Source organism: Gymnogyps californianus, chromosome 6, assembly GCF_018139145.2.
Source record: "Gymnogyps californianus isolate 813 chromosome 6, ASM1813914v2, whole genome shotgun sequence".
NCBI classification, from domain to species: Eukaryota; Metazoa; Chordata; class Aves; order Accipitriformes; family Cathartidae; genus Gymnogyps; species Gymnogyps californianus.
Genome location: NC_059476.1, coordinates 225,784 through 238,088, shown reverse-complemented (window position 1 = coordinate 238,088; position 12,305 = coordinate 225,784). Strand labels below are relative to the sequence as shown.

The 12,305-nt window shown below is 42.8% G+C and overlaps 1 protein-coding gene across 1 annotated transcript; it reads left to right on the top strand.

Annotated features, from left to right (window-relative positions):
* The first annotated feature begins 1,159 nt into the window (after positions 1-1,159).
* On the top strand, positions 1,160-11,273 carry LOC127017820 (opsin-VA-like). Its single transcript, XM_050899110.1, has 5 exons — positions 1,160-1,520; positions 3,066-3,276; positions 3,885-4,002; positions 9,195-9,434; positions 10,596-11,273. Exons 1-5 carry the CDS (start codon positions 1,160-1,162, stop codon positions 10,824-10,826), a joined length of 1,161 nt encoding a protein of 386 aa, XP_050755067.1. The 3' UTR covers positions 10,827-11,273.
* Positions 11,274-12,305: the final 1,032 nt, after the last annotated feature.

Below are 12,305 nucleotides of genomic sequence, written 5' to 3'. Positions count from 1 at the left end.
ATACTCTGAGGCTCTGATTAACAATTACGGTCCCCAAGAATTATCTCACTTACAACACAGCTGAATGATTTCCATATTCTTGGGGTATGCAGCTTAATTTGTGGAATAATTACTGGCAGCCCTTTAGAACCGGAGTACTGGAATATCTGTCACAGTATTGTGTCTCATTAGGGTGCAGAGATGACTGAGCTACTCATCCTGGGAAACGAACACAAGTAACCCTAACTGCTAATGGTTATTAAAGAGTTCAGATACATCCAGTCATTTTTATCAGAAATATATGACTAGCTATTCATTTTCCTGCTGTCTGTTGTCATGCTGTACTGATTTTATTTCTTTTCATGTATTTACAAACTCTATCTTTAAAATATTGTTGTGCGTCTTTGAGTTTTTAGTGCTAAAGCTGCAGTTATAATCATTATGCCATCATCAGGGATAACATCTATACTGTCTCTGATAGAAGCTGAAATTCCACTGAATAACATAGAAAATTTATTAATTCTGAGGCCATAAGCTAGCCTGAGATGTGGGCAGGGGTTTATAGTGCAGTCTCGCTGCCCGGTTTACAGCTGCTGTGGTCGTCCACCGTTAATCTTTTCAGGGCTGCCCTCTTTCAAGAAAACAAGTCAGGTGGGAGCCTCCCCCTTGCTGTGCTCCCAGCAGCGCAGGGCATGAGGAAGATCACTCCACCCTCACTATTAACAAAAAGAAAGCTTCGTTTTTACAGTGCTAAAGGTCAGGAAGGGTTCCAAGCAAACGCTTCATTTTTCCCCACAGAGCAGGGATGATCTGAGGGATATTTCAGCACTGCTGTTGGCTGCTGCAGAAGGAGGAAACCTGCAGCTTCTGTAGCTGGGTTTTATTACAGATAAAGACACAGCTGCAGCAGGAGAGAGGCAGGAGACTACTAGCAGAGAGGGGCAGAAGTTGCTCTAGGAGATTTTCTCGCTCGTCCCTGTTCCCACATTCACTGCACAGCACTAAACTTTCCTCTGACCCAAACTTTGTTTCCTGGACTATTACTGGAAAGGAGAAGCATGGAGAGTTTGTTCACACTTCTGTTGGAGACAGCAAATTTCTCCTTTTAATCCTGAGTATTATTTACAGATTAGAAACTCCAGTATTATACAATATTATTTTTGCTAGTGAGAGAGGAAAAATGGATGCATTCAGAGCACCTGAAAATGAGTCGCTGCTGTCCAGTTCCTCTGGTCCTGCCAGATGGGATCCCTTCCGTCGTCCCTTGGACTCCATCCAGCCCTGGCACTTCAGGCTTCTGGCAGCAGTAATGTTGGTGGTGACCTCCCTGTCGCTTGCTGAGAACCTGGCTGTAATCCTGGTAACTTTTAAGTTCAAGCAATTGAGACAACCTGTCAATTATGTTATAGTCAATTTGTCTGTGGCTGATTTCCTGGTCTCACTGACTGGTGGCACCATCAGCTTTCTAACAAATCTAAAAGGTTATTTTTATATGGGATACTGGGCTTGTGTACTGGAAGGATTCGCTGTCACATTTTTTGGTAAGCTTGATTTTGTTTGTAGTTTTATGTTCTTTTCCTTCAACTTCCTTCGATGTATTCTACTAGCTATCCTGCAGCTTCCCAAGTCACTGACTTCGCATGCCTTTGAACTCACTGGTTCTTTCCCCAGTTACATATATTCTGTAGTGGACCTCATGTGTGAGTGAATAACATATATCACTATCTCTGTCATATATCAGGGCTTGTCGCATGTATACGGATTATTGAATATGTTTAATATAATGAGAAAAAGCTCGCTAATAGAATAACAGCGTTGTGGGGTTTTTGGTAAAACAATGTCAGGAAAAAAGGTACTATGTGTAACTATTTTCAAGGTTTGTATTTATGTGTGTGCATATATGGATAAATAAGAGAGAGAGAAAAAGAGTGAGTGGCTGCTCTTAACCTGTGGAAAACATGAGAGCACAGAAACATCTTATGTTAGCTAACCTCCAGTGGTTCTGAGGAACCGTGACACACCTGTAACAGTCACCCCACACACCTACATCTTTTTGTGATTCTTTTTCTTGGCTTTGTCTTACTAACTACACGAAAAGTATTAGGAGTACTTTAAAAGGGAAAATCCTCACCACATAGTTCCCTGTGTAAATACACCTCTGCAGAATAAATGGGAAATTAGTTTAAAATGGGACATCTACTTGAGATAGATAGACATTCATTCCTGCCTCTCTGTTGCTGTTTCTGAAGCTGCATAGTAAAGACGGCCTTCTAACTCTTGTCACTGTTCTAAATCAAACACATTGCTGATCGTCAGCCTGAAAAGGAGTCCCACAGTTGCTCTCAGCCTGGTTAAGCTACACAGAGGGAATGTCGGTGAGGGACAATGCTACTAAACCAGTTTGTGGCATGTAAGCCATGTCCCATGGAGAAAGAGGAGGCTGATTTTGGTGGCCAACCAGGTGATATGTGCCTAATAAACTGATAATTTCATGATGTGGGCAGCTGTCTGTAGGTTAGAGTTTTATGACAGTCTGAAATATGACATTTCTTGCAAAGATAGAGTTTTGAAGATACATCTTAATAATTTTTTAATTTGGAAGCTACACATGATTTGCAGCTTTCCAGAGTAGAACCGAATGAAAAAAAGAAGTCATGGTCAGTTAAATGGCCCAATTAGTTGCTTGGTTTTGTAGTAATTATACTGTAGACTGACAAACTAGACAAATATGAAAATCTTGTGCTCTTAATAAATATTAGAATAATGCACATAAATTGCACATCCTTTCATGACTTGGGTTGATGGAGAAGGTGCCTGATGTGGTGGGTGGTCAAACACTGGAACAAGTTTCCCAGAGTGGTTGTGGAGTCTCCATCTGTGGAGATATTCAGAACCCAACTGGACTTGGTCCTGGACAACCTGCTGCATGGACCATGCTGGGCGGGGGGTGGGGGTGGGTGTTGAAGTAGATGACCTCCAGAGATGCCTTTCAACCTAAACAATTCTGTGATTCTGTGATGTGGGATGGTGTTGCTTTTCAGTGAATCTACCCAATTTTTGATGCTGACTGTGCTTTCTTACTATAGGCATTGTTGCTCTCTGGTCTCTTGCTCTGTTGGCTTTTGAGCGGTACATAGTGATTTGCCGCCCACTGGGAAATATGCGCTTGAGAGGGAAGCATGCAGCCCTAGGTATTGCCTTTGTGTGGACCTTTTCCTTCATTTGGACCATTCCACCAACAATGGGTTGGAGCAGTTACACCACCAGTAAGATTGGAACTACTTGTGAGCCTAATTGGTAAGGCCACTCTTGCAGAGTATAGTAAAGAAATGCAACTTGCAGGTCAGGGTGTCTCAGGGGCAGGAATTTAAAGGCAAGATTTAAAGATGCTGTCCATCTCAGCAAAAATGGATGTAAAGAAAGTTGTAACAAAACTGAGCAAAATTTGCCAAGAACAGATTTAAAAAAAAAAAAGTCTAAAGGGAGGAGCTTCCATCTCTAATGAAAAGAACCGTCCTATACCTTGTGCTTTTTGTCAGGATTCAAAGAGGACAAAGAGACAGATTTTTCAGAAGACTGGACAAAGCCCTGAGCAACCTGGTCTGACCCCATAGCTGACTCCACTTTGAGCAGGAGGTTGGACTACATGTCCCTTCGCACCTGAACTGCCCCCACAGTTCTATGATACTGTGCCTACGGTCATAGGATCTGGTCCTAGCCCATGGCCAGGGAGATGGCCCAGGGCTCCATCTGGTGATAGGACTGGAGTTGTACAGGGGCACTTTGAATAAAAACAGTTGACAAAAATACTAGTGACAGCTTTGAAGAGCAAAATTAATACTTCAAGAAAATAACAACAACACGTATTAGTAATACATACACAATGTATTTTGTGTTTTATACAGGTACTCAGGAGCTTATAGTGACCATACATACATTATTGCATTCTTCATCACCTGTTTTATAGTGCCTTTAGCGGTGATTTTGGTATCCTATGGAAAACTGATGCGGAAGCTAAGAAAGGTAAGAAGAAGCACTTACAAGTAAACTTTTTAAATGTGTATGTATGCAAACATTTGGAATTTTTGTGTTCGATTTTCTATAAAGATCAGACATGGGCAGATCAAATTTCCAGGCAGCAAATGCACTCAGTTATCATCCGTTGTTACATAATTATCCTTACACACAGAAATTCATGCTATGGTTAGAAATGATTTTTCAAAGTGTGCAGTTTGCATCACTTATCAGTTCATCTTATTAGCCAAACATCATACAAATGAAAGAATGTCTCCCTCATAAATAAAGAAACTGAATGACCCAGTATTGGTTTATTTACAGTTGTACTTCAATTCAGTGACGTTTCTTAAGACTCAAACCAGGTAAATCAGAATTTATCTTAAAATGACTGCATCTGTAAATTTTAAGAGTGCTGGCTAATACTCTATAACACTTACATGCAGAATAAGATGTAGCATTTATAATAATGTAATGCTGTTTAGTAAATAAAATATTAGATTGTCCAGGAACATTTAAAAGATTTGAGAAATGCTTTTGAATTTTATTTAATGATTATGTTGAGCTGATCCAAAAGACAATCTGCAAAAAGTGAAAAAGAAGACAATAGAATAGGAAAATTCCTATTTGGGACAGGATTTTGGGACAATATTGTTATTTCTATTTACTGCAAAGCTGCCTTGTCTTATTGCCTCAGTAATAAATTCAGTAAATTTCTTCAATTTACTGATGTTTTTAAAGCACTTGGGATAGTCAAATGCTTGTATTTATTCTGAGTGTTGTTTTCTCTAAGTAAAACAAAACAGAAGGGAAAGGCAAAAAATATTTTATTTTTTCATTAGAAAATACAGATTGGAACATGTGTACTTCAGGTGACATCGTGATTCCTCTAAATGGATTTTTCTTGATTTCCTCCAGGGTGCATTTAGGGGAGAGAAGGTTAAGTGGCTAGGAGAGGCTGATTTCAGTATTAAACACAAGAAGTTTCCCAGGTTGAATGTGCACTGCAGCGCACGTGCATTGCTGCTCGCAGCGCTCGTGGTGAGGCAGCGCAGTGTCTGTTGGTGCAAGGGTGGCGGACGTGAATTACAAGATGTGGAGATGCTTGAAGAAAGTCATTGTTGATGCCTCAGACTCTCCTAAGATGACTTGTAAAACTATGATTCTGTTATTCTGAATATCCAGAACTTTTATTAGTATTTTATTTTTCCCTGTCCTATCCTACCTGCAGAGGAAATGGAATGAAGAGAGAGAGCGGGGGGGGCCAGACCTCCCCGCTGCCGAGGCAGCCCTCTCACTGCTGCCCGGGAGGGCGATGCGCTCCTTAGGGAAGGAGCTCTGCCGCCTGGCCTGGGAGGGGGAGGACAGCCACCCCAGAGCAGCCGCCCTGCGGGGCTCCCGCTCCTGCCCGCAGCACCCCTGCTGGGGGCACGCGCAGCGGGTGGCAGGGCTCCCTCCCCAGGGACTGGCGGCCACGGCACGGGCCCTGCCCTGCAGCGGTGGGGAAGGGCCAGCTCCGGGAGGCTGTCCCTGGGAGGGAGGGCCCATGGGGTGGCCTCGTGGCCTGGCGTGAAAGGGAGGGATGTCACCCCAACAGAGGGGGTGCGAAGGAAACGAGACCGCTTGCCAAGCATCCAGCACTGTGGCGGGTCTGCCAGGGCAGTGGCTCACGTGCTGCTCAGGTGCTTCAGGGGGTGCACAAAAAGGGCCGTTTCCTTCCTCTGGGACAGCCGCTTAAGAGGCTGCAAGTTAGGAACGAAGCAGGTGAGATGAGGAACAAGGGAGGCAATGAAGGAAAATGTCACCGTCAGTCACAGCAGAAGCCGGTGAATGGTCCGTCTTGCCATTTGGGTGGAAGATTGATCTGTGCCGTGTAGTGGGTCCCAGCGTCGGCCTGGAGCCACTGTGGTGTGATCTCTCCAGGCTCTCTTTCTCACTCCTCTCTCCATTATCCAGAAAGAACAGCAGTAATATTTAAAAAGATCACACTTCTCGAAGCTGTGTGCTTCACACTCCCCTTGCAGCTCAGTGACCTGGCAGATCGCAGAGCCGGCAAGCACTGGGGCAGCCTCAGGGCGCCTCATCACAAATGATTTAGCCGTAGCCATCTGGCTTGTGCTGGTCCTTGCCTTTGGCTTTTACAGAGAGATGTAACTGTCTGAGTTGGCCTCTGTTACTTAAAACAGCTTAAAACACGGTCTGGTGTAGAAAAGCCAACTGCCTGCAATATATTCTGTAAATTTATAATGAATTGCCATAAGGCTATATCTCACTACTAAGCTAATTTTTAAAAATCTGACTACAGTGAACAGAGAGAGACCCAGGCACCGTAACTGGGGTCTTGATGTTCCCAATCAACCCTCTTCCCGGATTTTGACTGCCGTGTCCCATGGCTGCCACAGTGCGGACTTGGTCCTGAGTGGCATTGTTTTGTTGTAGTGAAGTCTGCTAGTCCCTCAGTCCCTGTGACCCCAGCTTACAATGACAATACTAGCTTTCACTACAACTGCAAAACTAATGAAAGAAATGAATCTTTAGGAAAAGACCTAATTAAGAGTTTACAATGGAGATAAATTATTATGGCAGTATTCCTTTGTTTGTAAGATAAAGCACCAGTACATGGTTCCTTATCAGTTTTGTGTTCTCACATTTAGAGAGAAAGGAATCTACTGCCAACCACAAAAAGCCATAGCTGAGAAAAAGGCCAGGCTGATATGAGACAAAGACAAAACTGTCGAAAGCACAATCCAGGAGATTGTGTTCCTTCCCCAAGGTGACTGCACTTCTGCTGAAAGGGAGGCTGGGCTGCTGTCTGTGTAGGTACAGTGTATATGAAAAAATGCTATAGAAATGTCATATATTGGCAGGGAATATCTTAGCTTTGCTCAGCACCTAACCCCGCCTTCATTGATGCCTAAGAACTTGCAGGTATTATGGCAATTAATTTTTATTGTTGTTGTTGTTGTTGTATTTATTGTTTGTTAAAAAATGACATGAATTACAACTTTCTACAGAGGTGAGGACATGCCCCTCCCCAGGAGGTGCTTCTATACCTCTGTAAGTACTAAATATATTAAATTATCTGAGTGCAGTGCAAGGGTTATTAGGGAAAATGTCTCCATTCAGTTCTAATGTTACTGTGGAAAGCTAAAAGGGCATATTACACCAAAAATTCTTTATTAGCATGTATTATTGCAAGACCTGGCATCAGGTTTTTCTAGAGCCATACAGAGTTATCATTAGTTACTTCCCATTTAAGCTAACATTACATAACAGTGCCTCGTTTCACTAAGTCATCAGAAACAAACCAAGGATGTTTCCCAGAAAGACATTGTTTGACACCACGCAATCTCTGTATCAATATCTCTGTCTAAGCTGCTTGCATGATCAATGAGGGGAAGAGGGGGAGCATTCCTGCTAAATGCCCCAATCACACTTTAATTCTGGTGTCATTAGATCGTAGACGCTCTTCTGGCGAAGGCCATAAAGCACCACAGAGCTTGACAGACTCTCCTGCTCGCTGCTGCTTAGTCTGGTCTAAACTTCACCCATGGCAAGGAGGTCGCACAGCCACAGCAGAATCCTGTCTTTAACGCCCATATTGGACACCTAGTCGTCTGCAAAGGCTACCTGAAAAAGAAAGTGCTTGAGTTCAGGCTCACTATCTGCTTACGATTCACCAATATGGCCTTCTTTTTCAGTAATTAAGTCATGATCATGCCTTCAGTTAAATTGTTGCAGTTACTGTGGGTAGCCATAATGGCAGGGGTAGATTGGGAGTTGGCTGAAAACTTCTCAAAAGGTTAGCCAAAGCTGAATTTTTACACCCTGGGGATGTGGTGGCTAGAGGCTGGCCGGGGCTCAGGTACACCTAGAAGAGGCAGCAGCAGAGGGCTGCGGAGACCAGCTTGGTGTGTAGCCTTGGGAGCAGGTTGGGGCTCGGGTGCTGGTGGGGGGACAGGGACAGCTCAGCCTCCTTTCCTGCACCGCCTCGCCTGGGGTTATTTCCCCTGGGCTGATGCCGACCGCAGCAGCCATCAGCCTGTCTTTGCAAATTTCTGGCAAAGAAAAGTCTGTGGTCCAAGGCAAGAGCTTTTACTTAACGCCAGCCCCTGAAAGTGGCCTGAATGAGAACTCGGAAGAAATCTGAAACTGCTGAGACTTGTAAAAAGATCTCATAAGGACAACGCTGTGCTTGGGCCGACTGGTACAGAAGACAGTTTTGTAGGTAAGATTAGAGTTGGTTGGCTGTAAGGCTGGTTCAAAGCTGTATTTGCTTCTCGTATTTGCCTTGTTATGGAACTGCGCTTTTCATTGTATTTTGCTGTACATGAACTGGTTTGTCAGGACAGCAGCAAATGCATTTCACAAAAAGACCAGAAGAGAGGAAGAGAGGGATACTGCTCCTACCAGTACAGACAAAATGTTCTCTAGTCAGCTTTACTGCAAGCCAAGAAGTCTAGCTTTATTAGGCTTTGTGCAGATCCATAGCTGCTGTAAGCTGAGGTAGCTCCATTGAAGTTAGTGATGTATGGCAAGTTGTATCACCCAAAAATGTAGCCCTAATTTCTGTTTCATATTTTCAGAGGTAACTTACTGTTACCAGATACTGGCAGTTGCTCATTCTGTCAGGGTCATTGTATTCTGTTATTTGGCATTCTAAATAGAGGCCAAATCTTGTCTCTGATTTGACTAAAATCATTAGGATTACTTTTCTCACAGATGGAATTTAAAGGTATTTCTGCACTGCCTTGGGGTGGGCTGCTGCGGCACCCATGAAGTTAACCTGAGCTAGATTAACTTTTGTGAGGCTGCACAGCAAACCTGTGCCATTGCTTTGCTCCTCATGACTTGGCTGAAGCGAGCTTGGGAGTGTCTCTACAGGCTGCAGTCGTGCCTGACTGCAGTTAGATTTCTACACAGAGATTGCCCTGGTAATTGCTTTTTGCTCTCACTTTGACAATAAAAATGTAAAGATACTTAAGCAAAGGAAAATTTAATAATGACAGTATACAGTAATTCATGTCCCTCAGCAGTAACATTGACACCCTGTGGTCCAGTAACAGCATCCTTATGTGCTGTCATACTCAAGAAGAGTAGGTCTTTCCTTCTAGCATGGCAAATTATTAGCCTGCTTACTAATTTCACTGGTTGGAGGCCTTGTTGTTTGTTTTCTAGAATCTTCTATCTTTTCTTTAAAGGTGTCAGATACACAAGGCAGGCTGGGAACTACCAGGAAACCTGAAAGACAAGTGACTAGAATGGTTGTTGTTATGATCATTGCCTTTCTAATCTGCTGGATGCCATACGCCGCCTTTTCTATCCTAGTCACTGCCTACCCTTCCATTGAGCTGGATCCTTGTCTGGCAGCAGTTCCAGCTTTCTTTTCCAAAACAGCTACTGTTTATAATCCAATTATTTATGTCTTTATGAACAAACAGGTACTGTATGCTCTCAAAGTGTCTTTAACACTCATATGTTGTTATTTTGTCTTGCTTTATAATGAATTATTTCTACCTACCTACATGTTAGATAACTAGCATTGTAATATCCAGCATTTAGAACTAAAAAAAAAAATCACTGTGTATCTACCTACTGGAAGATAGCGTAAGCCTCTGTGCATTATTAAAATATGAACGTTAATAATTATTAGGTTTAGATATTACAAAGGAAAATCAGCCCTTAGTGAACATCAGTTAGTTTTCTGTATGAAAATTCTATTTTCAAGACTGTCCCAGTACATTTTCATAATTCTTTAGGAATGCAACACCAGTGAGTTGATTTTGAGGTGGGGTGGAAGTTTTCAATAGCTTGAATTCGTGTCAGGGGAAATGCTGCATTTGTGGTTGTATGTACAGGGAGGGTAGAAGCATTGCATGTGCCTGTGGGACAGGGAGCTTTCTTCTCTGGAGTGGGGACAGAGGATTGGATGCAGAGAAGAAGAATTGACAAGGGGATGAAGCAGAGCGATACATGTTCACTGTGGTAACAGGCATGATAATAAACTTGAATAGATTTATGCAACGAATGTAGCTACTAAGAGTGATGGCATCAAGCAGAGTATAAGCATATAAGTGAAAAGAAGAAAAACAGTAAAGTGACTGTTAAATAAGAAGTGATGAATACATTTATTTATTCAGTCCTGCAGAGAGAGCTATTGCTTGTCTCACATCCTATGGACAGTACCCTGATCTCCCAAAGCATGGCAGATGTATGCTGGTCTTACCCTGCTCATGGGTATGAACAACATGGAAACAAACCATCTTTGAATAGCTGGGTGTTAGCATGAAAGCAACTCATGAGCCTGGAGAAATGACCAATTCTGTCCATTAGATGTGGTTAATAACAAGCAGAAGAGGAAAATTATTTTTTAGAATAAGATTTTCCAGTAGTCTGGGTCTTTTTAGAACGTCATTATTTCTCAGTTTTAGAGTTCTTCGGGGTGGCACAGGCAAATATATTTTATGGGGCTATTTCTTTATATTCCCAACTGACTCATGAGGGAATTTCCAGGCGTTTTAGCTAAGACATAGACTGCTTTATAGAGATATTTTAAAATTCCTTATGTGTTTTGATTGATCTCCTTTTTTTCAACTTTCTAGTTCAGGAAGTGTCTGATTCAAATGTTCAGCTGCAGTGCCATAGAAACTGCAGAGTCCAACATGAACCCAACTTCAGAGAGAGCAGTGCTAACCCAGGAGAAAAGAGGCAGTGAGATGTCCACCATGGCAGTGCGTAGCACTGTTTCTAAGAGGAAAACCGGAGATGAGCACAGAAATTGCCAATCTTTTGCTCAGTTGGCAGCTTCAGAAGACAAAATCTGTCCCATGTAGGGCGGGAGATACGATCATGAATGCAGTGCTACAGCATATTTCCTTGTTACCATCACTTAATACAAAAAATGTTGTCAGTGGGGACATTATGCTCCTGTGGACACCGGCTTTTGAGATTCTGGGCTCCTGAGTGCATGTTAGAGTTTCTTGGCTCTGCAGTTGCAGTCAAACAGCCAGCCACAAGGTGAGTCCCTTCCTCTGCTGCGTTCCTCTTCCCAGTCCACAGCCTGCTTGCTCCTGAAAATAACGTCAGGGGAACCCAGCGTTGCAATGCTGGCATGTAACACAGTAAGTATAGGAGAGTTTTATGCTGATGATGGCTCCTTGGTCAGCTGGACAAAAACATGAAGTGGCACATGGCTTCAATATGCTGATGGACAAATAAATGATACGTAGCACACAGCTGACTCAGTTTCAACCAATGGAGGTTCAGGGAAGAAGAGGTCTGAGGGCTTTTTTGGTTTGTGTGGGTATTTTTACTAAAAAAGCAGAGAAGGCCAGAGGCTTCTGCACTTATGTCTGTCCTTGATGAGAACCTCATCTGGGCCACTAAAAGCTCCAGCAGCTTGGACAAGCCATCCAGACTCCCAAGCACTATTTTATTAAAACAAGCCCTATCAAGAGCTGTTCATATCCTCTCTCTGCATTCCCTCTTTGTCAAGAAATTCTTATGTGCTCGTGGCAACTTTTGAAGTAAATTAATTTGGACTAGATGATCGTTGTAGGTCCCTTGCAACTGAACTATTCTATTAACTCAACTTCAGAAGAGGAGTTAGTAGGGTATAGGAAAGTACAACTGTGCAGGAATGCTGGAGAAAGGGCCAGTAGCACAGCTTAGAGTTGTGAAGCTGAGCTTTGTGGGACAGAATTTTTTCCCCATATGTGCCTGCACTGTGCAGAGCTAAGATCTATCATGTTCTTGAGACCATGTAGCTCCAGGTGACAATTATTATTTCTGTTTCTTAACAATTACAATTTTCAGACATCAGTGATTAGAGAATACAAATATTTTGTATGTGCTGGGCCACATTACGTTGGAGCATGTTGGATGTCTGTATTTCCATTTGCACATTTTTACTTTTCTCACTTCTGAGCTAGGGTATGCCTCTCCAGAAAGCATAAGCAACAGTCGTAGCCCAGTAGGCAACCTGCAGCAGCCAATGGCACCACACTGCTGTTCTCCTTTAAGGAGCAGTTGTGTCTCTGTCCCTTCAGTCCTTAAATTCCTGTTTCTGCCTAAGTCACATCCTCACTACTTTTAATTGAGCTACTGATCCTGGCATTAATGATTAACTTGTTATTACACCTTTGATATCAGAAGCAAGGAGTGCAACATAAACACACTTTATGTAAACAGTAAAAAAGAACAGAAATTGCCAGCTTTCCATGGCTGTATTCCATCTCATATCTTTAATTCACACAATGACATGCAGCAATATACTTAGCTTTAGCAGAATGTCACTTACGCACATGCAAAAC

Bases quoted from the DNA above. Each gene is read 5' to 3' on its own strand.
- LOC127017820 (XM_050899110.1), top strand. From the start codon at position 1,160: ATGGATGCATTCAGAGCACCTGAAAATGAGTCGCTGCTGTCCAGTTCC. The intron at 3,277-3,884 runs GTAAGGCCACTC...TGTTTTATACAG, and splicing joins ACTACTTGTGAGCCTAATTG to GTACTCAGGAGCTTATAGTG. The intron at 9,435-10,595 runs GTACTGTATGCT...TCAACTTTCTAG, and splicing joins ATGTCTTTATGAACAAACAG to TTCAGGAAGTGTCTGATTCA.